This window comes from Abramis brama (genome assembly GCF_963993115.1).
Source record: "Abramis brama genome assembly, chromosome: 25".
In the NCBI taxonomy this organism is placed as follows: domain Eukaryota; kingdom Metazoa; phylum Chordata; class Actinopteri; order Cypriniformes; family Leuciscidae; genus Abramis; species Abramis brama.
The window spans coordinates 11,839,855-11,859,626 of NC_139987.1; the positions used below are offsets into that span (position 1 = coordinate 11,839,855).

Genomic DNA, 19,772 nt, shown 5'->3' on the forward strand with positions numbered 1-19,772 from the left:
CATTTAAATTTAATTTAGGAATTCTCTGGGTGTAAATATTTCCCTTTTATAGATTTGTCAACAAATTAAAGTGTGTGTGTGTGTGTGTGTGTGTGTGTGTGTGATCGGTCTCATTGGTTCTGAAGGTCAAGAGCTTGCATGTCTTTTGGAGAGGTTCTTTCTCATTTCCTGAAGCGCTTGTACTTCTCTTGTCATGCACTACCATGACAACAACATCTCAACAAGTGAAGAAAACCAGCTACCCTTTCTCTGGTGGCCTAATTGTGGAACCCATAAATGCGGCACTGAATATTATTATTATAATTTTTTTTATAAAATTATAAAAATAGATTTTATTCTTGTAACTTATTTACAGTTGGGATCTCTTTAATTTATATTAAATTCACTGTATCAAAAAAGGTTTTTTATTTAATATAAAACAATAGTTAGCAGTGTACCAGATTTTACGTGCTGCCATGATTTTCCTTCATAACAGATGTTATTTTATTTTATTATATTTTTATTTTACACCCCAGAAGAAACATCATTTTCTATACAGCATGATGGGAAGACATAGGCTATAAATTATCTAAATTCAGTGGTAATCTGGACTTTTATACAATTCAATAAACTATAAGGGAAAGTGAGCTTACAATGTAAATTTCGAGAACAGAACTTGTCATGTCTTAAGTAGGCTACACACAAGTGATTGTATATGTTAACTTTCGCACTTACAAGTGAGCTTTCCTCCACTGCTGACTGCTCTGCCAATGTAATGTTGCCATAGTTACCTAGTGGATGGTCTGCATCCCACTTTTTCTGCTCCCTTTGGCCATAGAATCAACTATATACGTGACCGCTCTAGGCACGTCGGCGCACCCGCCATCTTGGAACGGTCATCGTGTCGTCACTCGCAGTAAGAATCAAGATGCCACAATATTACGCAGCTTCTGGTTGTAAAACCGCAAGGATTTAAGTTCCCAAAGAAATGGGTTAACCTTTCACAGGTGAGAATGTGTTGTTTTGTGTTTTTATAGGCCTTTGTATTAACTCATTATTACAGGTTTTTGACCTATTTTGAGCTATAACTTTTTACTGTCATGTTAGCTGACGCCTTCATCTTGTTGTATTGTGTTAGTTTAGCATCTGCTAAAGTCTAACTACGGCTGCAGACCGATCCAATGTGGAGGACGGCTTACGTATAGCGGTCCATAGAAACAGCTGCTAATGAGGATTCTATGTTTAAAATCTATGCCTTTGGCCGCTACACTGGATTGCACTGTATGGATAACACAAACACAAAGTGTGCATATTCACAAATTCATGTGATATTTTAGGACAAGTGCAGGAATGAATTACTGAGCAACCTCAACAACAGTATAAAACATTATTAATTTAATGTAAAACTTTAACACTGTTTACTTGACTAGAACTTTAGCCTATTCTGGCTGTTTTTTTGCTAACTTATCTTTGTCCAATATATAGAGGACAATAAAATATCCCGAAATTCGAGAAGACTTTCTTTCTCTCATCCAAATCTTTTTTTTTTTTTTTTTCTTTTTTTTTTTATGTAGAAGGCAGGCAAAATTTTAAGACAATAAATTCCAGAGAACAATTACATATCAACTATCTAATGAAAGTTGTATGTATTTTTCTGTTATATTTATTAGCTTTATTAGCTACTAAAACTGCGCTTGCAGTGGTGATAGCTTTTGCAAACTAAAAATAATCTACATTAAAAATATATATATATGTATTTAAACAAAACGTGTGATGTGTATGTAGTGCTGCACGAGCCCAAGTGACACTCCAGCGCGTGGGATGAATTGCGCTGACGTCACTCAGTGACTCAACCACCGCTCATCCTTAGTAAAAGTAACGCAGCTGTGAGTAACAAGTCCTCTAGTCTCGGCTCATCAGTAATTAAGCTCTGATGGAGGGTACATGTACAGATGGCGGCGTTACAGGTGGAGGAAGACTCTATGGGGCATTCTTGAATGAATTTAAACTGCGCAACACTTCACCAGTAGCTCACACACCCGGAAAGATCGGTTTCCAGTCATTCCGCTGGTAAGATGATGAATATATTTAAATATAGCTGGGTTATGAGAACTAGTTAGTTATGTTATTTTTTTTAGATATTATAACGAGTAAGCCAGTCCAGAGTCACACTCATAAGATTGTGTTTTAATGTTCGTCACTTGAGCGTCTCTTTTGTATTTCTAAAACACACCACTAGATGGCACTGTTTGAATATAAATGTCTAAGCTTGCATGGGTTGTTTAATATGCAATCTCCTTTTAACATACTCATTTACACCCATTTTAATAGTGTTTGTTTATTATTTGCTGATTGATGTAGACCGCCTTTCTATTGTATTAAAATTCTCAAATTTATTTTGAGATCTATCTACTATTTTGTGGTTCAGGCAATCTGACATCATGACATCTGGTCACCTTTACTGAAACAAAACATTACGAAAATTCTCATTGGTTGAATCTTTGCTTCCTAGTTTATAGAATAACGGGGGATAAATTAAGTACTATGTACACTGAATGATAATGAATTTGATGTTTAAAAGAAAGCTTTTTTATGTTTTGTGTAATAAAGGTGAACTTAAAATTCAACTCTCTCATCATCATCATCATCATCATCATCATCATCAATCATCATCATCATCATCATATGCACAGCTGTCAAGCAGCTGGGATTTTTCCTTCATCCCTGCAGTGGGATGGAAAATGGTGTCAGTGATGCCGATGCATCTGCAGCCAGTAGAAATGTGCCATTGGTACCAGTTTGTGAGGAGCTTCTTCCTGATTGAACTGAGATGAACAGCACAGAGAGCCAATCATCATGGAGAAGAGGTGGGTCTTTAAACTCTCTCCTGACCAATAATCATCATGGCTTCATCAGGGTTGAAAGATGATGACACTGAGCATCATATTTCATGTGTGTAGCATGTTCAGAGGCTGTTCCCAAGCAGAGAGCTAGTTCTCATAGGTTATGGATTTTCATCTAGTTGTTATCTAATTTTTGATTTATCCTGACACAAATTGTTAGATTGCAACAAATTTCTTATAATTAAAGAAAAAGGTGCATGAAATTGAAATTATTTTTGTAATATTGATTATTTTTGCATTGTCCCACCCAATTAAATATCTTCAATTTGATGTTTTTAGGGATCTCAACAAACCCATAACACATGAAGTTTATTTTGTGCTATAGACATGAATAGCATGACCTTAAATAGTGTAGTATGCTAATGAAAGGTGTGATTGGGCTTATGATTTTCATTTTGTTTTAATAATGCAAGCTAAAAATCTCATAGAAATACATTGTAAAAGGTCTTGAGACCAGAAGGACCTATAACACCCTAAAAATCAGTCAGAATACCATAGCAAACACATAGCAGCATGCTCAGAATGCAACTCCCTATTTTGTGACGTCAACTTTAGCACATGCAAGCTTCTTCAGATCTAGTTGGAATAATAATTCAGAACCACAGATACCACACTGCTACTCAAAACTAGATTAATCTTTTATGGCTCTGTAGCATCAGTGGAATTCCAATAAGCTATTTCATGCACCACTGTCCAGTATGAATCTGTCTTCTGTGTGTCCTTGCACTACCATGAACACATAAACAGTGTTGATTTATGACATCTTCTGGTTTCTCTCTTTGCATGGAGTCAGCGGTCACATATGGTTCATGGATGTCAGAATTCCATGTTTGACTGACTCAAGTGTGTAGTTCTGTAACCATGGTGAACATGGAATCCAGCTCAGCCAGACAGAGCGTCTGATTGGCTGGCGTGCCGACATTGGTATATCATGCAGCCGGCTCCCTCGCCCAATGGAGACTGTGCAGCACTGGAGCTGTTGCTATGGGCAGTCAGACAGGAATCTGTCTTATATCTTATGGTCTGTGTGTTTCTATGATGAACCGTCTCTGTCTGTCCATCAAATAGTGTTTGCACTCACCGTGAACACTGTCTTCTCTCCTTATTTAAAAGGATGGGGACAGGGCAGATGGGGTACGTGGGTGCTATGCACAGAAAGTCACGTAGGCAAGACCCCCTCCTTCTTTCTCCCTCTGCCTCACTGCCTCAGTCTCAGTCAGAGGCTGTGGGTCTACCCAGCTGTAACCAAATATTTTCAGGAATGCTCTGTTCTTCTATCATCTTTTATCCTCTCCTCTACTATGTCATCCCATACTATCCTATTCCTCCAGTCCTATAACTATCATATATCCTATATATATATACACCTATAACTATGTCCAATCCAAATCATCCATCATATATTTTTCTCAGCATCTATTCTCATATATCATCTATTCACCTCTCATGTTCTTCGATAGAATTCTGTCCTATCCTATCGGATCCTATCATCCCATCCCATATTCCTATTCTTTCATTCCTTATCATATCATGTCATATATTATAACATATCCTATTGCTTTTCTATCCTATCCCATTCATATTCCTATTGTTTCCTATTATTTCCTCTCCTATCATATTCTATTCTATTCTATTCTATTCTATTCTATTCTATTCTATTCTATTCTATTCTATTCTATTCTTTCCTGTCCACCCTGCCCTATCCATATTCCTGCTCTTTCCTATCCTGTCCTATTCTATTCTTTCTTATCCTTTAATATCCAGTCCTATCCTATCATATTCACACTCTTTCCTATCCTATCCTATCCTATCCACACTCTTTCCTATCCTGTTCTATCATATCATTTGCATTTCCTGTTCTTATTCCAATTGATGTTCTGTCCTGTCTCCCCTATCCCTGTTCTGGCCCATCCTTTCCTGTCATTCCTGTTCTATCCTATCCTATCCTGTTTTATCCTGTCCTGTCCTATCAAGTCCCTTGCATTTCTAATTCTTATTCATATTGCTGTTCTCATTTTTTCCTGTTCTGTCCTGCCGTATTCTTTGCATTTCATATTCTTTCATATCCTATTCCTGTTCTATCCTGTCCTATCCCTTGCTGCCTTTTGCTCCTCTCACTCATCATCTATTAGTGCCTATCATCTCCTATCACCTAATGCAATAGACTTACATTGAACAAGCAACCAAAGCCTTATTGTTGCATGGGAATAGTATATCGCAGAGGCTTGTGGTGAGCTCTCTTGATTTGGGTTGGTATGCAGTCACATTGCCCTAGCAACCACTTTTACAACCACATAGCAACAACCTGGTGATGTTATATGTATCAGTATTACGTTGATTTCAGAATTGTAAGTAAAGTATCAGTGCAGCCTTTTGGTCTATTTAAAACTCAATAGCAACTGTAGTGAGCCCATCCACCTCTACGTCTAGAAACAGTTACATCAAAATACCATCAGAGACCATTCCACGATTTCATATTTCTTTAATAAAAACAGATTTAATTGAGCATATAGATATTTTCAAGGCTTTGAAATATACCCGATTCTTTCAGAAAATGGAGTCTTTTGCCACCCTACAGTGGGGTTTAAAAATAGCACATAGTGTGTTGGCCTTGTTCCAAAACACACACATACATGGCAGACACACTCTCTCTCCCAGATTTTTTTTCCACAAATTTCCCACCTCCAGGGCTCATATTCGCTGGTATCCCTTGACTGACACAGACTGCCCTCTTCTGATTGGCTGAGATGATATGATTGACAGCTGAGTGCAGGAACAGCAAGCAGTGGCCCCGCCCCCAGGCTGTGCACGTGCATGAGTCTGCTGTGAAAATCTGAGAATCGGAGAGAGGAGAGGAAAGGAAAGGAGAGGGGAAAGAGGGAGGAGAGAAGTGGGGAACAGAGGCAACAGTATTGACTCGAGTAGGAGAGGAAGGGAGAAGAAAGGTTTTGGAATTGCTTTGAAATAAAAAGGAGGAGAAAAGGGGGAGAGAAGCGGAGGTAAGCTGAAGATTTGAAAGAAAAGACCCATTATTCAAAACATCTCATAATAGTTAGGGCTACATGCATGTTTTTTTGGGGGGGGGGGGGGAGGGGGTTTGGTGCAAATTAGTATGTGCATGCAGTTCCATATAGGTAAATGTATTGTATGGTAATGGTTGTATTACACACACATTGATCAGCACTAAAGCAGTCATTCATTATTCTGACAGCAGTGTGTGTGCATGTATGTGTATGTGGTAGCATTACAAATGCATTGCCTCACATCATCGCCGGCAACTGTAGTTACTGGTATCGCTTACATTGGCTCTCTGGTTCCGTGCAATAAAATAAATGCCATCATGATATCACAATCCAAATGGCATGCTAATTTTCATCATATAAGAAAAAAACGTTGTTTCAAAATGCACTGGTGGTTTTTACCAAACGGCATCCCCTGTCATGCATGTCAACTCATTAAGGAAGTATGGCTCTTGAAATTACTGTTTACTTAGAAACAATTCACAGTTTACTGTAAACGTTTCCAGGATAAAAAGCATTGGAAGGCTATTGTATGCACAATCCTGCAGGGGGCTTAATGGCTCACGTGCCATAGTTATCTACACATACTGACCTACATTCACCAGAGCTTTACCACAGGCAGACAACTGTGAGCTGCTGAAATATCCTTCCAAAAATAGAAGCTTAACCCGAGTCATTTGGCAGAGCTGTAATGAATGAAACCGTGATGTCAGTTAAATGAGATCAGTTGTGTCTTGTAACCTTGTACACTGAAATGAACCTAGAAAAGCGTTCAAACACAGAAACAGGAAGTGTGTAATTGCAGAATTAATTGTTTGTGAGGGCAACTTGGATACTTGAGTCAGCTGTGTTTTTGGAGACCAAGTTTGCCTGTTAAAGCACAACCAGATTTGTTTATCCTCACATAGTTACGAAGCGTCTCCTGAAGCCTTTGGAGGATTGTTACTACAAGAAGTCTTGAAGTGCATAGTCTAGTGCTAAATATAAGCAGAAACATTGCAAATATGTAATTATAACACTCTCAAAACATAAACACAAACCATCCTGTTTTAAACTTCTCATGCGCACTGTGCACCTTTTACAGCTCAGCAGTAGATTGAAACATTATGCTTGGTTCTGGTTTGGACCACGGTGGTCCAGCTGTGCGAGTCGCAGTGGTGGTGGTTATTATGGTTTGGGAGTGAAGGAAACTTGGTTTTGGAAACATCTTAAAGTTTTGCCAATCCAAGCACTTCAAGACCTCATATGGGAATCTGTGGTTCTGAGGAAACTGTCATTTCTGGACCACCATCGTTTTGGAGCTCTTCAGCTAGCTGTGTACAGTTGTTCTACCCTGTGTCGTATCTGCTTCAGGACTTCTGACAAAGACAAGAGGTACTTGCTGAGGCAGGAATGGTTTACTGTCAAGCTGCCAAGTAACTCCCAGATTAGACATTAGTCTGATCTCAGCAGCCTGAACACAAATTTACTATCTGAAACTTCTGCTTTTAACAGTCTGATCTGCAAATTTCAATTTCAACAGTCTGATCTCAAAAATCTATCTCCTGTCTAACCGTAACAGTCGGATTTCAGACTTCTGATCTCAAACCTCTGATTTTAACAATCTTATATCAAACATCTGATCTCAAACTTCTAATTTAATTCAATTCAATTCAAATATTGGTAGCTAAGGCAACAAAGTTTATTTGTATAGCGCTCTTCACAATACTTATTGTTTCAAAGCAACTTTACAGAAAATGCTTGTTTCATTGTTACAATTAGTTATGAGTCAGAGATTAATGTGTCAAAGGTCCATATGACAGTAATATGTGGTTACTTAAAGTGATTTTCAACACACTTTGTATTGTTACAATGCCAGTAGTATGTAAATAAACAATGTTTACTTTTTCTTCGTGTTACGTGGGCCGAGAAATTCACGTTTATTTATCAGCAAAAGTCCAGCAATTGACCTTTGACAGTTCCAGGGCTTTCGTGGAAACTACAGATTGTACTTCTGCATTTTTGTATCCCTGCGCAGGAACAGTCCGATTGACAGAGGGTTATTAACAAAACAGTTATTGTAAGGGTAGTTTATCACTCAAAATTGTATCGTACTTTGTCTACTCTTTAAACAGCATTATATGGAACACTATGGCAGCAGTTTTCTTACCTGTACACGACATGTTTTGGAAGGTTGGGTGTAACGGACAGAATGGCAGTTTCTTTCAGCTTTTCAACTCCATTTCACCTAAAACATTGTGTTTGTGGTCATCCAGTTTGAAATGTTGACTACAAACACACAGGTTATTCAGATTTTCCGTTGCGGTGTTCTCTTCATATTTTCGATTCATATTTGCCAATGCCTACAACGCACAGGATCCTTTACCGGAAATAATTCATGTTAGCTAAACGGTTACTCTTTGAATTTTTGCACCCGGGAACAATACAACACCATTATGACTAGACGTTTTTATTAGGAAGCATTTCCTAATAAAGCAAGGCAGTCTTTGACTCTGTGTGTGGCCATAGCAGATTGGTGGGAGGGGCCTTGGACTGCAACATACCCAGTGCATTATGGGTGTTGAAGTTTTTTTTTACCTATATGGCAAAAGGGAAGACAACAAGCATTTTTTCTGTTTTCTCTAGACAAGTAGCACCATTTTCCAAAAAATACTCGCCTTTCTACTGCATAGACAAGTTTTTTGAAGTACCCCTTTAACTTCATATATTGGGTTAAGCTAACACAATGAAAGTGTAAGACAGCAATTACAATTCATAATGATTACAATATAAGGGTGATATTACAATATTAGGATCATTTTTGAAAGTTTTGCCTGTCGTTCCGAAGTTGCCATCATCTGATATCTTTGCAATTGTCGTCATCACCTGAAAACATTGCAAAGGCTGGATCCAAACTTGAGCTGGCCAATCTGTAGCTCCAAGATGGGCCTCTCAAGGCAGAAACAGGGAAACAAAAGGAGAAGAATTAGCGTAGCTGCTGTTCAAAGTTGATCATGTGTATTTGGTAGGCTACTATTTCCTCAGATATAATTGTAGTTTATGAGAAGCTTTTATGCATCTGAAACAGGTAACATGTTCCGTAACTATGTTTCTTAGGTGGAAGAATTTTAGATCAGACTTTTATAGAGTAGGTTTTTTGAAATACAAAATGATAGTGTATTATTTCAAGCAGAACACGTGTTAGGTTCAGTGTTAATAATCCTTTGTTAGCCGTCAGTCTACAGTGATTCCTTCCGATTGGACAGAGATTTATTATTTACTCTGCTGGGTTTGCGTGTGGTACATGCTAGAGCAGGTAAGTCATCTAAACAACATGCCAATCCTCATACAGTATGCCAACATGCCATCCTCAACTGGGCAATGCAAACCAAACAGATTAATCTTATTAGTAGCCATGCAAATGGCTCAAGTGCACATAATCTCCCTTCAGGATCTCCCGTGCTGTCCATGTTTGCATGTGTTTTTTTTTTCTCAGGTGAGATCGTTGTTTTGTGCTCAGAATGTCTCCTATAATGTTAAACTGGTGTGCAATGAGCAGAGTTTATGATTGGTTGCCTTGGAAACACATACTGTACTCTTTAGCTGTAGAGAGAGAGAGAGAGAGAGAGAGAGAGAGAGAGAGAGAGAGAGAGAGAGAGAGAGAGAGAGAGAGAGAGAGAGAGAGAGAGAGAGAGAGGAAATTAGGATGGAGTGAAGGAGAGAGAGGTGATGGAGGGTGGGGGAGGGGTCGTAGAGGGAGAAGCAAAAAAAAGGAAAAGAAATGAATGCAGACTGGCTGGTAGAAGGGGGTTGGGCTATTTTCTCTCAGCACCACTCTCTCTACCTCTTTCACTGTCTCGCCCTCTATTTCTCTCTCTCTCTTTCTGCTTTCTCGTACCATTCCTTTCCTCTCTTTGTCTACTGAAGGAGAAGGCAGGAGAGGAGGGTGCAAATGTAAGAGAAAGCGAGAGAGAGTGTGTTGAGAGAGGAGACGGAATGGATCAGACACACTCGTTTTTTTGACAATAGAAGCTCACTTCCTGTCTGTCACTGGCATTTCGTGAGTAAGTCGTCTAACTCTTTTTGTGTGTGTGTGTGTGTGTGTGTGTGTGTGTGTGTGTGTGTGTGTGTGTGTGTGTGTGTGTGCTTGAGACAGAGCATGTGCACGTTTTGTCAGAAGTGTCATCCGGTGGATTTATTGGTAAAGGTTAAACATTTAAAGGGACATTACGCTCCAGCACTGGGCAAGCAGGAAGCAGTGTCCTTCTCTTCCTCTCTGACCTGCAAGGTAAGAACGCTTGTGTGTCTCAGGCGAGAAACACTCATCTCTCCTCTCCGAGCCACTTAAATACCGGCCCCATCCAGCTCACTTTCTCTGTCGTTGTACTTCATGCGGTTTCTTTTCCTTTTCTTTGTGCAGTAATGTGACTGCCTGTGAATGTTTTGCAGTAACTCCCATGCAAGCCTCTACAACTCAAATTGAATTGTGAAGTAAGCTGCAGAGGAGATCCTTCTGTACATAATGCAATTGTGTGTGTGTGTGTGTGTAATATAATAGCATGCTGGTCTCTATTGAATACTTTTATACAGGAAGTATGGTTATTATAGCCGGCGATCAAGATCTCTGCCATTACAGCTCAGCACAGATCTAATAAAAGACACCGCCTCGGTGTGTTTGTGTCTGCAGTGAACTTTCTCAGACAACCTCCCCACGAGCAGTATCACCGATAACTCTCTTTGTACAAGAGAGATTTCTTCGGTTTGTTATCTGCCAAAGAACACATGCATGCATTACGTTACCCTCCTCCGGGCCCCATGGTCACCTGTCGTCCCTATTGGCCCAATTCATTAGCAGCACCTGCAAATGAAGATGAAATGATAAAAGTGAGAAGAGAAAGAGAAACGGAGGCCGAAAGATTGGCATAAATACAGCTGTTGTATTAGTTGTGAAGGAATTGAGTTGAATGAGTAACTTTAAAGGGTTAGTTCATCCAGAAATTAAATTTCTGCCATTAATTACCCTCATTACATTCCAAACCCATAAGACTTTCGTTCATCTTTGGAACATAAATGAAGATCTTTTTGATGAAATCTGAGAGCTTTCTGTATTCTCCTTTTACACTTCAAAAAGATCTCTTTATGAACAAATGTGCTTTAGTGAGTACATTTAATGGGACAGTTCACCTGTAAAATTCTGTATTAATTCTGTGTAACAAAATTTATTTTGGAAGAATCATGTCGCTCTTTTACAAATACATTATGTTGACATGGGGATGTAAAGCTCAGAAAGTGACAAAAAGGGGTCATAAAAGTACTGTCATAAAGTGTTATGTTTGTCTAGTACATCTTCTAAAGCCATAAAGTAGCTTTGTATAATGAAGTGACTGAAATTTCAGTTAATTTTCAATGAAAATCTCACGCTGCACCAGCTCCCAAATCTCATTTGTGCTTGCACATAGTCTCATGAAGACACGTTGAGCTAGAATTTATGTAAGTGACGCCAAAAACCATTGATATGCCAAGAGTGCATGATATTTGAGAGCTACAACAGTGAATAATGACTTTGATCTGTCTCTTCGAGTTTTTTTAAAACTTATCATGTGGCTTCAAGAGAATTGTAATATAGTGCACAAACCATATGGAGAGCTTTATGATCTCGATCGAATGTCATTTGCGTTTGTATTCAAAATTGGTGCATGAAGATAAATCAAGACATCAGTGGAGCCAAACGCAATTGAATCTCTTTTCAAAACTGTAATTCTTGTTGCGACCAATTTTTGTTTTGAGGTCTGTTATTCCTTTAATAGTCAGGGGTAAAGAGTGCCTATGTGTGAGTGTGTTTCAAAAGAAGACTTCTTGGAGAGTATGTGAGTTTGTATGTCTTTTTTCTCACATGCTTCCTTTTATCAAAGGTATTATCTATCAAATTAGTTTGTTCCTAGCTGTCCTTTGGTTAATGACTTAAATCCACCCCCAAATGTGTCCGGCCTGTTACAACACACATTCCACACACTCTTGATCTGATATAAGCCTCATATGCGAGAGCTAGTCTCTGTCTCTGTTTATTTAGAGTAATACGAGATATGTGTACATGTCAATATCTGCCTCTCAGATTGGATATCAACTCGTAAACCCACCAACTGTGACCCTAACAGCTGCAATAGCACATCGAGTTTTTAAAGACTTGTCAGCATCAATGGCACTTCTACCTAAGCGTGAAAGCTGAGAATGAGAATGTGAGAATGAGACATAGAGACAGAAATCCCTTGAGAATTACTCGCAGAGAAAATGTGGCTGATCATTCGACAGCGTAGTAAAGAATCACGTTTGTGCGGTTACGACTAGGGTCCCACATCAGCGAACATTGTCTGTTTTACAAGATCGTTGTCTCCACAACAAAGTCCCGCTTGATGTGAAATACGAAAATAAAATGTTTCTTAATGTTTGTGATTTCGGTTTCATCTGAAACTGAAACTGATCAACAAAACCTCAAATCTTCTTGCATGATCTGTGCTATTTTAGACAGTTGTCTATTTTTTTGTCTGTAACACCATCTGCGCTTTGCTTTCAAAAAAGAGACACTCGACATATCTAATTCAGTTGTTTAAACAGGAAACCCCTCATAGCTAGGCCTAGCTGCTTTTGTTTACGTCTGCAGTGTGCGTGTTTTTTTCCCGCTGAATATCGAGTCTGAATTTCTCTCATATATCAGTCAGTAACACAATCTCGATGCTCCCGACAGCAGTGGCGCCCCTATCTTTTCCCTTCCCACTCTTCCTCTCTGTTTGATTCCTGCTGTTGTTCCCCTCTGCTCTCATGAGATATCTGTTTCAGATGGACAGTCGCCGTAGACTCTTTGTTTTCAACCAGATTCGTGGCTTTAGTTTTGTGAGGAATTTGAGTCAGTGTAGAGGCTATAATAGATTTCAATGTGGATTCTAGACTGTCATACTTTGTTTTGGGTTTTTTAAAGGGGTCATATCATTAATTTTTTCTTGAACTTTAAAAAAGAAAGGGGTCTGAAATGGGAATTCATTAAAATTAGGCATCCAAAAGTAAAGATTATTCCGAAACAACAGAATAAGAAATGTTAAAGAGTAAAATGTGGGAAAGTCCTTTCCAACATTAGGAAAAAGGGCAGAAGTTTATGTTTAACAAGATCCATAAACATTTCAGATTTTATCGCTAATGTGGTTCATTTCAGTTTCTGTCACCTTGTAATGTAGGCTCTTATTAAGAAATAGGAAGTGCTAACTAAATTAGAAATCATAACATATACCTGATGTTACTCATTTCATGTGCAAAAAGACAGTTTACGTAGTATTCTTAAAGGCACAGTAGCAAAAAATGGACCGTTTAATTCAGACAGAGAGTTGACCATTCACTAAACATACACAAACTGAAATTATGAGAAAATATCATGTGATCCCTGTAGAACTATGATGTAAAATCATAATTACTGTGGCTACCGATATGGACACGATTAAATTAAGGAGAGCAAGATATGGGAGGAAAAGAAACAGTGCTGGGCTGCCTTAGGTCCATTATTTTTCTAATGTAATAATCTCTCCTTAATCTAAGTGCATGTGTGTGAAGCTGGAGAGGCTCATGAAAGCTTATAGTAAGAGGAAGATTCGCGAGGGGAAGCTCTTCTGATGATTCTCCAACTGTCTGCCTGAATCGCCCCTCATTTGAATGTAATGAAAAGAAGCTGTACTCATCCATGTGTGCGATACAATGAGGCCTGATAACAGCCACAATCACAATCCACTTAAAAACATGAAGGGAAAACATTTTCATTCGTAAAAGTGAGATATTTTTCAGCAGTGTGTATATGAGGTCACAACCACAACTGCACAGCAGAGTTACGTTTTTACAGGAAGTCAGAACCACTTCCTTTCCAACGGAACAGTTTGCTGGGTTTCTATGGCTACCTACTTAAGCATTTCATAAAAACGTTGGCATACACAACCCACTCGTGCACGTCAGTCTTGCATCATCGTGTTTTGTATCCTCACTGGTGGAGGTACTGTACACTGTGACAGTTGGACTGAACAGGTGTGATATACCTTGATAGGCTTGTGTAATCTGATACAACTCAACCTGTTTGACAGTGCATTGTTGATCTGCTTTGAAATTTGATTACAATGGAATAGGACGCTTACATGAGCGTTGGCAGAACAAAGGAAATTGCTCTTTCATAGCTCTTCGTTGAAGCATCACCTTTGTCGCTGATTCGTTTCTTCTTAATTTCCTTATGACAAATAAAAATAGTAACAAATGAGACCATAGTCGGCTATAGACCTTATGTAGCCCCACCCCTTTTCAGCACTGCGCTTGTTGTCTTTTGTCTTCCGGTTTGTATTTTCCACAGCGATCTTAGTTATATTTATGAACAAACTTCTCGTTTTAAAATCTTCCTGGTCTACTGACATTTGTTAAGACATGCTTTAAACATTATGATGCTCGTGATAACTTTTGTTAACTCTACAATAAGTAAATCCACTTCAACAGCCAATTACTCTTGGAGAGTGATGCCATAGAAATATACAGAGCGACTGCAAAACCAGAAGTTAAAAGACAATTTTATAAAGATGGCTGCACGCTTATTTCTCTGGAGCATAAGGTCTATATAAAATGAATGAGGATTGAATAGCTGAGTTAATTTGATCCAAGGAGATTGATGAGAAGTTTTTGGGTTTCTATTAAAACATTTTTAATTATCAACGGTTTCCGAATTTTATTTAAAGTTGCGATGAAATGGTGGTAGCGACAGATCTTTTCTTCCATATTTAAGTACATCCAAGTGAAAAAAATTAAGGGGAAGGGACTTGGTTGAATTCATCAGAACAGTTTGCTGGGTTTCTATGGCAACCTAGATTAGCATTAGCATTTCATATTGCTGCAGATGCGAGATTGTACTTGTTCCAGCGTTGCAGGTTTCATCTTAGCATTGTTACTGATTGTACAGAGCCAGATCTGAATGCAATGTCAATTGTCTGTCGTTTCACTGGAATTTTGAGTTATGACATTTAATTAAACAATTAAACCTATGCATGGATGAATCATTCACAAGATCAATATTATGCATTTAAAAAATAAATATAGGGTACATTTTTGTCATGCTGACTTTAAGCAAAAAATCTTGAGTATCGCAAAGACAATTTGTGAATAAAGCATTTGTCATGTGACATTGATGCAGTCACATGACTTTTGATGCACATCTAAGAATTTATTCGGTAAACGTGTTTCCATCGTAGTTTATGCGCACATTTTCTTACCTCAATTGAGCGTGTTTTTATGCACGATTTGGAAATAATATTTTTTATGCAATATTGCAAAATTCGCATAAAATGATGTGGATTGAAATGCCTATTGTTTAGATCTCTTTTGAAATTTCAGAGGAGACACATTCGACATTTCTAGGCAAAATGTCTCCATGTGTTCTCCATTTAATCGGTTTGCTGATTATGGGAAACAAGAGCTCTCAATATAAAAGATGTTGTTTGTGTTTTTATGTGCTACTGCAATGTTGTGTATGTGTGTGAAAGAAACATGCAAATGTTTATATTTGATGATTAGATGATACATCAAGCAAATGTGTCAAAGTTCAAGTGTGTTTTAATTAGGTGTGTTAAATTATGAGTGCAACATCCTTTAGCCAACACAAATAGCCCGCAGTTGCTCTGTTCTGATCTGAACCAGAATGCACAACTGGAGTTATACACTACGAGAGTTGAGCTATTCACATACCAGAAAGAACACAAATGTCCTTCTTTAACCTCTTGTTATGTTCTTTCCTATGATAAAGGACAGTTGGTGTGGGTGGAGTGGAACGTGGGGGGCAGAGATAAAACGAAAACGAGCCTGTGGATTGCTGCAGATGCTTGAGGTTGAACTTGTTCCAGCGTTGCATGTTTGATCTGTTGCCTTGGTCAAATGTAGAGGAAGCGTTAGTCAGGTGCTAAACAATCTTCAGAGATATGTTAGGTGTGGGTGTTGTGAAGATCAGAATTAGATTTTTTTTTCTTTGACAGTTAAGGATGGACATTGTGTTGTGTTGAGTTATGCATGCAGCACATTATGCACGGTAGCCACTAGCATGCTATTGAGTTAGCATGCTTGTGGCTACCAGAGAGCCATGTTGTCTTTTCTCTCAGGAAACCGATATTGACCATCATTTACAAGAGCACATCCTGAAGATTTCCTTTCTACTCTCCCCTCCCTCACTTGCTTTCCGTCTGTCTTTGTTTCTAGCTTCCTGTGTACTGTACTAAGGCAAGCATTACTATTACTATTGCTCACACTAAGGGTCTGTTCATATCCCTAAACCCTAATCGTTATAATTAAACCAGTAACTTGTCCCACATTGTTTGTGCTACAAGTTGTTCTTTCATTTAGGCCAGAGAAGAACTTGCTCCCCCTCCAACTGAGCCTGGTTTCTCCTTTCTTTCTTTTTTTTATCCATTTGTAACCTGATGGAGTTTGGGTTCCTTGCCACTGTCGCCTTTGGCTTGCTGATTTGGGGTTAAAAGACACTTGATATATTTACTATTATGTTCGATTTGACTGTACTGACACCAATGGATGTGAACAAAACTTGAACTTAATTGAGCTGAATAATTACACTGTTGTCTTCTGTAGAGCTTCTTCTTTATAGCGGAATCGAATTTGTTTCAGAATTGATACATTTTGCTACGTTGACACTGTCATTGAAATCTGCATGGAACCCGACTCATATTTAATGAAGTTTGCATCAGTGATTCTGTTATTTATTACTGTTAAACTGTTTTGAAACAATCTGTATTGTATAAAGCGCTGTATAAATAAAGTGACTAGACGAGAGCAATACCTGTTGGACAATAAAACAGGCGAAAAATCAGATAGATTTACATTAAATGACGATCCGAGTCATGGATGATAATATCTACAGAGACTTGAAGGTGACTTGAAGGCTCTTTTGACCAGAGAGCATCCATCTAGCGACCATGAAGAATGCCCTAGCAACTGCTTAGCATGACTCTATGGTGGCGAGTTTTGCATGGAACATGACCACTAATTTTCCTAAAAAAATGTAGAAGATTACAAAAAACAAGGCATTACGTTTATCATGTCAAATTATGAAATGATGCTTTCAGTTTTATTCATCCTTGTTATTTTATTCTCTTTTTCATACAGAAAAGTTTGAATTGAAAGCGAGGGAAAGTGTAGTGATCTCTGTTGAGATCTGCAGTGGAGGCTTTCTCAGACTCATCAGTGTGGTGAGTATTCACAGGACGCTTTCTTCTCTCCGCAACAAGGTACAGCACAAGTGAACAACTACAGTAATTGCTTTTGTATGTGTGTGTGTTTGTCTTGCCTCAGGCTGAATGTATCACATAGCAGACCAGTATTCTGGACGTAACTCGTGGGACTCCTTCCCCTCTTCTGGGCCGAATCGAGCACCATGGGCCCCAGGCAGCAATCGGCACTGGGCTCCTCCATCCAGGTCTTCTATCCTCCACATACATTTAAAAGCATAACATCTGTTAACTGAGCACTGTTTTACTATGTATATCTTACATTTTCTTTTTTACTTATTGAGTATTACATTTTTTTAAATCCTCAGTTCTTCTATTTTCAGGTGCAGTGGAGGGAACTATCAATCCCCATCCCAAAACTACACAGCAGGAAGAAACTACCCAAACAAACCTTATAACAACAGGTCAATCCTTTTTTTCTGCTATAATAATACTGACTTGTAAGCTGAATCCCAATTTGCATAGTACGTATGTTTACCACTGATAATAGTCAACACGGTCAATGCTCTTCTGAAACTGCACCACTTGTACACTTGTTTGATGTATTTTTGCACACACATAGTTTGATGAATTCATATATTATTATTTATATATACTGTATATATATATATATATATATATATATATATATATATATATATATATATATATATAAAATAAGGTAGTAATAATAAGGGAATAATATATATATATATATATATATATATATAATTTTATGTTATATTTGATAATAAAATAATAATAAAACTATTATTTCATAGTTTTAATTTAATATTTGTAATATAAATATTTTGGATTTTCAAAATACCGTGATTTGACACACTAATCTTATATTCTAAATAGTACAGATAATATGCAAATTTTCTATTTGAACACTGCTTTGTGACATTCATGGTTCATATTCCTCTTCATTCATGGACAGACCTCAAGGTTTTAGCAGGGACAGACCCAGAGACAGAGGCATCGGAAAGGAGCAGAGGGTCCCGAGGGGCTGTGGACCAACACAGAACCAGCACCACAACCCAGAACGTTCCACCCTAAATTACAACTCAGGGTGTGGAGGACACCTCTCTAGCAGCAACAATCACGGCAGCCAGCCACACAGGGTGAGGGACTTTCATTTAAATATATAAAGTTTCAGTGCTATTAGAGATGAGCAAAACACAAAAGAACTTAATTTCCTGTCTGACTTGATGATATTTCCTGTCTTAGTATGGGGGTCCGCACCAGCAGCAGCGTTCCACTGGGCGCCCCCCACAGACCCAGGGAGAGAAGTGGACACAGTCAACTCAGTCCAGGACTTTCCATGGGCCCTCTCTCAAACGTCCAGCACCTCCTCACAATATCTCACCAACCCTCCGTGACCCATCCCCTTCACGAGAGGACTGTCCCAGCAAGAGGAGTAGAAGCATTAGCTCGTACCAGGTCAGTCATGTTCTTTTTAATGTTCATAGACAACTATTTTTTACATTTAAAATTTAGAATTTCTTAAGGTTTATGTTAGTTTTTGGTTATAGACCTACGTATATGTCAATAAAAACTTAGTAGTGGGGCAGTAGTCTTTAAGCATCATCTGCTAGTCGGAATGAGAACATCCTTAAGATGTAATGCTTCATTCCTGATAAATTCTGCAGAATTTCCACCCGAGAGATAAATATTTCATCAACCGCCCACCTCCATCACATCCACCTCGGCCCTGGAGCCCAGCATACAAAAGCTCAATGCCCGGGAGCCTGTCTGAGAAGAGGTCTTCCCCCTCTCGCTTTCAGGTAGACCAGTGGTCTCAGCTGTGTTTTTTGTGTAGTTGATTTTCTCTATATACCTGGAAGACAGCAGCTGTTTTAGGAAGGTTTATAACACACATGTGAATTAAGATTCAATTTAACTAATTAACAGCCCTAATCACAGACTCATTACTTTAAATATATAATTTGCAATTATATACTTTGTTCTGCTCATGATCGCCCTTCTTTCTTTTATCTGAAAGGAGTCCAGTCATTCAGTCATGAGAGATCACATCTACAGACCATATTCCCTTCCATCACCACCCAACATTGCCCTAAGCCAGGGGACCCACAGCAAGAAACCCACCAAACAGGGGCCACCCCATCATCCGGTCCAAGATCATCCAGGCCCCCATCCCCGTGGGGCCAAAGGGGGCTGGGATTGCCCATCACCAGCAAACCTCACCAGTGTGCCTTACTATCAGCAGCACCAGCTCCCCCCACCACAGAGGCACACTGGCCCCTCCAGCAGCCCAGTCACCTCAGTACCTCATCCCAGATTCAACACAGCACAGCCTGGCTGGAAAACACAGAGTCGCTCGGGAAAACACGGCAACAGCGTGAGTAAACAAAGGAAGAATTTTTATTTCTGTGACAACTATTCCTTTCAATGTTATGGCCCGTTTACAAAGAACTAGTCTCAGCCTCAGACAACACACCCACAGACTGTCTAAGTGGGCGTTCTTGGCCTGAAAGATTTTCTATCAATAGTCAAAAGTCTAGCAGTGTGAGTCAACCAAGTCCACATAAATTAACAGTAAAAGCAAGAGAAGATTACATTTCAAAAAGCAAATCATGTGTATTAAG

The 19,772-nt window shown here is 38.8% G+C and overlaps 1 protein-coding gene across 11 annotated transcripts in view; it reads left to right on the plus strand.

The window, feature by feature from the left end:
- Window positions 1-854: 854 nt before the first annotated feature.
- kdm6bb (lysine (K)-specific demethylase 6B, b) overlaps window positions 855-19,772 on the plus strand; it is a 32,010-nt gene continuing 13,092 nt past the window's right edge. For 2 of the 11 annotated variants that reach the window (XR_014604597.1, XM_084103668.1), the window contains exons 1-8: window positions 5,683-5,881; window positions 17,060-17,142; window positions 17,246-17,369; window positions 17,505-17,585; window positions 18,104-18,287; window positions 18,394-18,606; window positions 18,816-18,950; window positions 19,169-19,525. Coding sequence is in view for 9 of the 11 variants with exons in the window: in XM_084103668.1 (XP_083959794.1) it covers window positions 17,251-17,369; window positions 17,505-17,585; window positions 18,104-18,287; window positions 18,394-18,606; window positions 18,816-18,950; window positions 19,169-19,525 (1,089 nt within the window). In the remaining 2 variants the exon portion in view is untranslated. Of the gene's footprint in view, window positions 987-1,117; window positions 2,050-2,589; window positions 2,847-5,682; window positions 5,882-9,561; window positions 10,170-17,059; window positions 17,143-17,245; window positions 17,370-17,504; window positions 17,586-18,103; window positions 18,288-18,393; window positions 18,607-18,815; window positions 18,951-19,168; window positions 19,526-19,772 lie in introns of those variants that run through there. The other 9 variants (XR_014604598.1, XM_084103666.1, XM_084103670.1 and 6 more) reach the window with 8 other exon arrangements.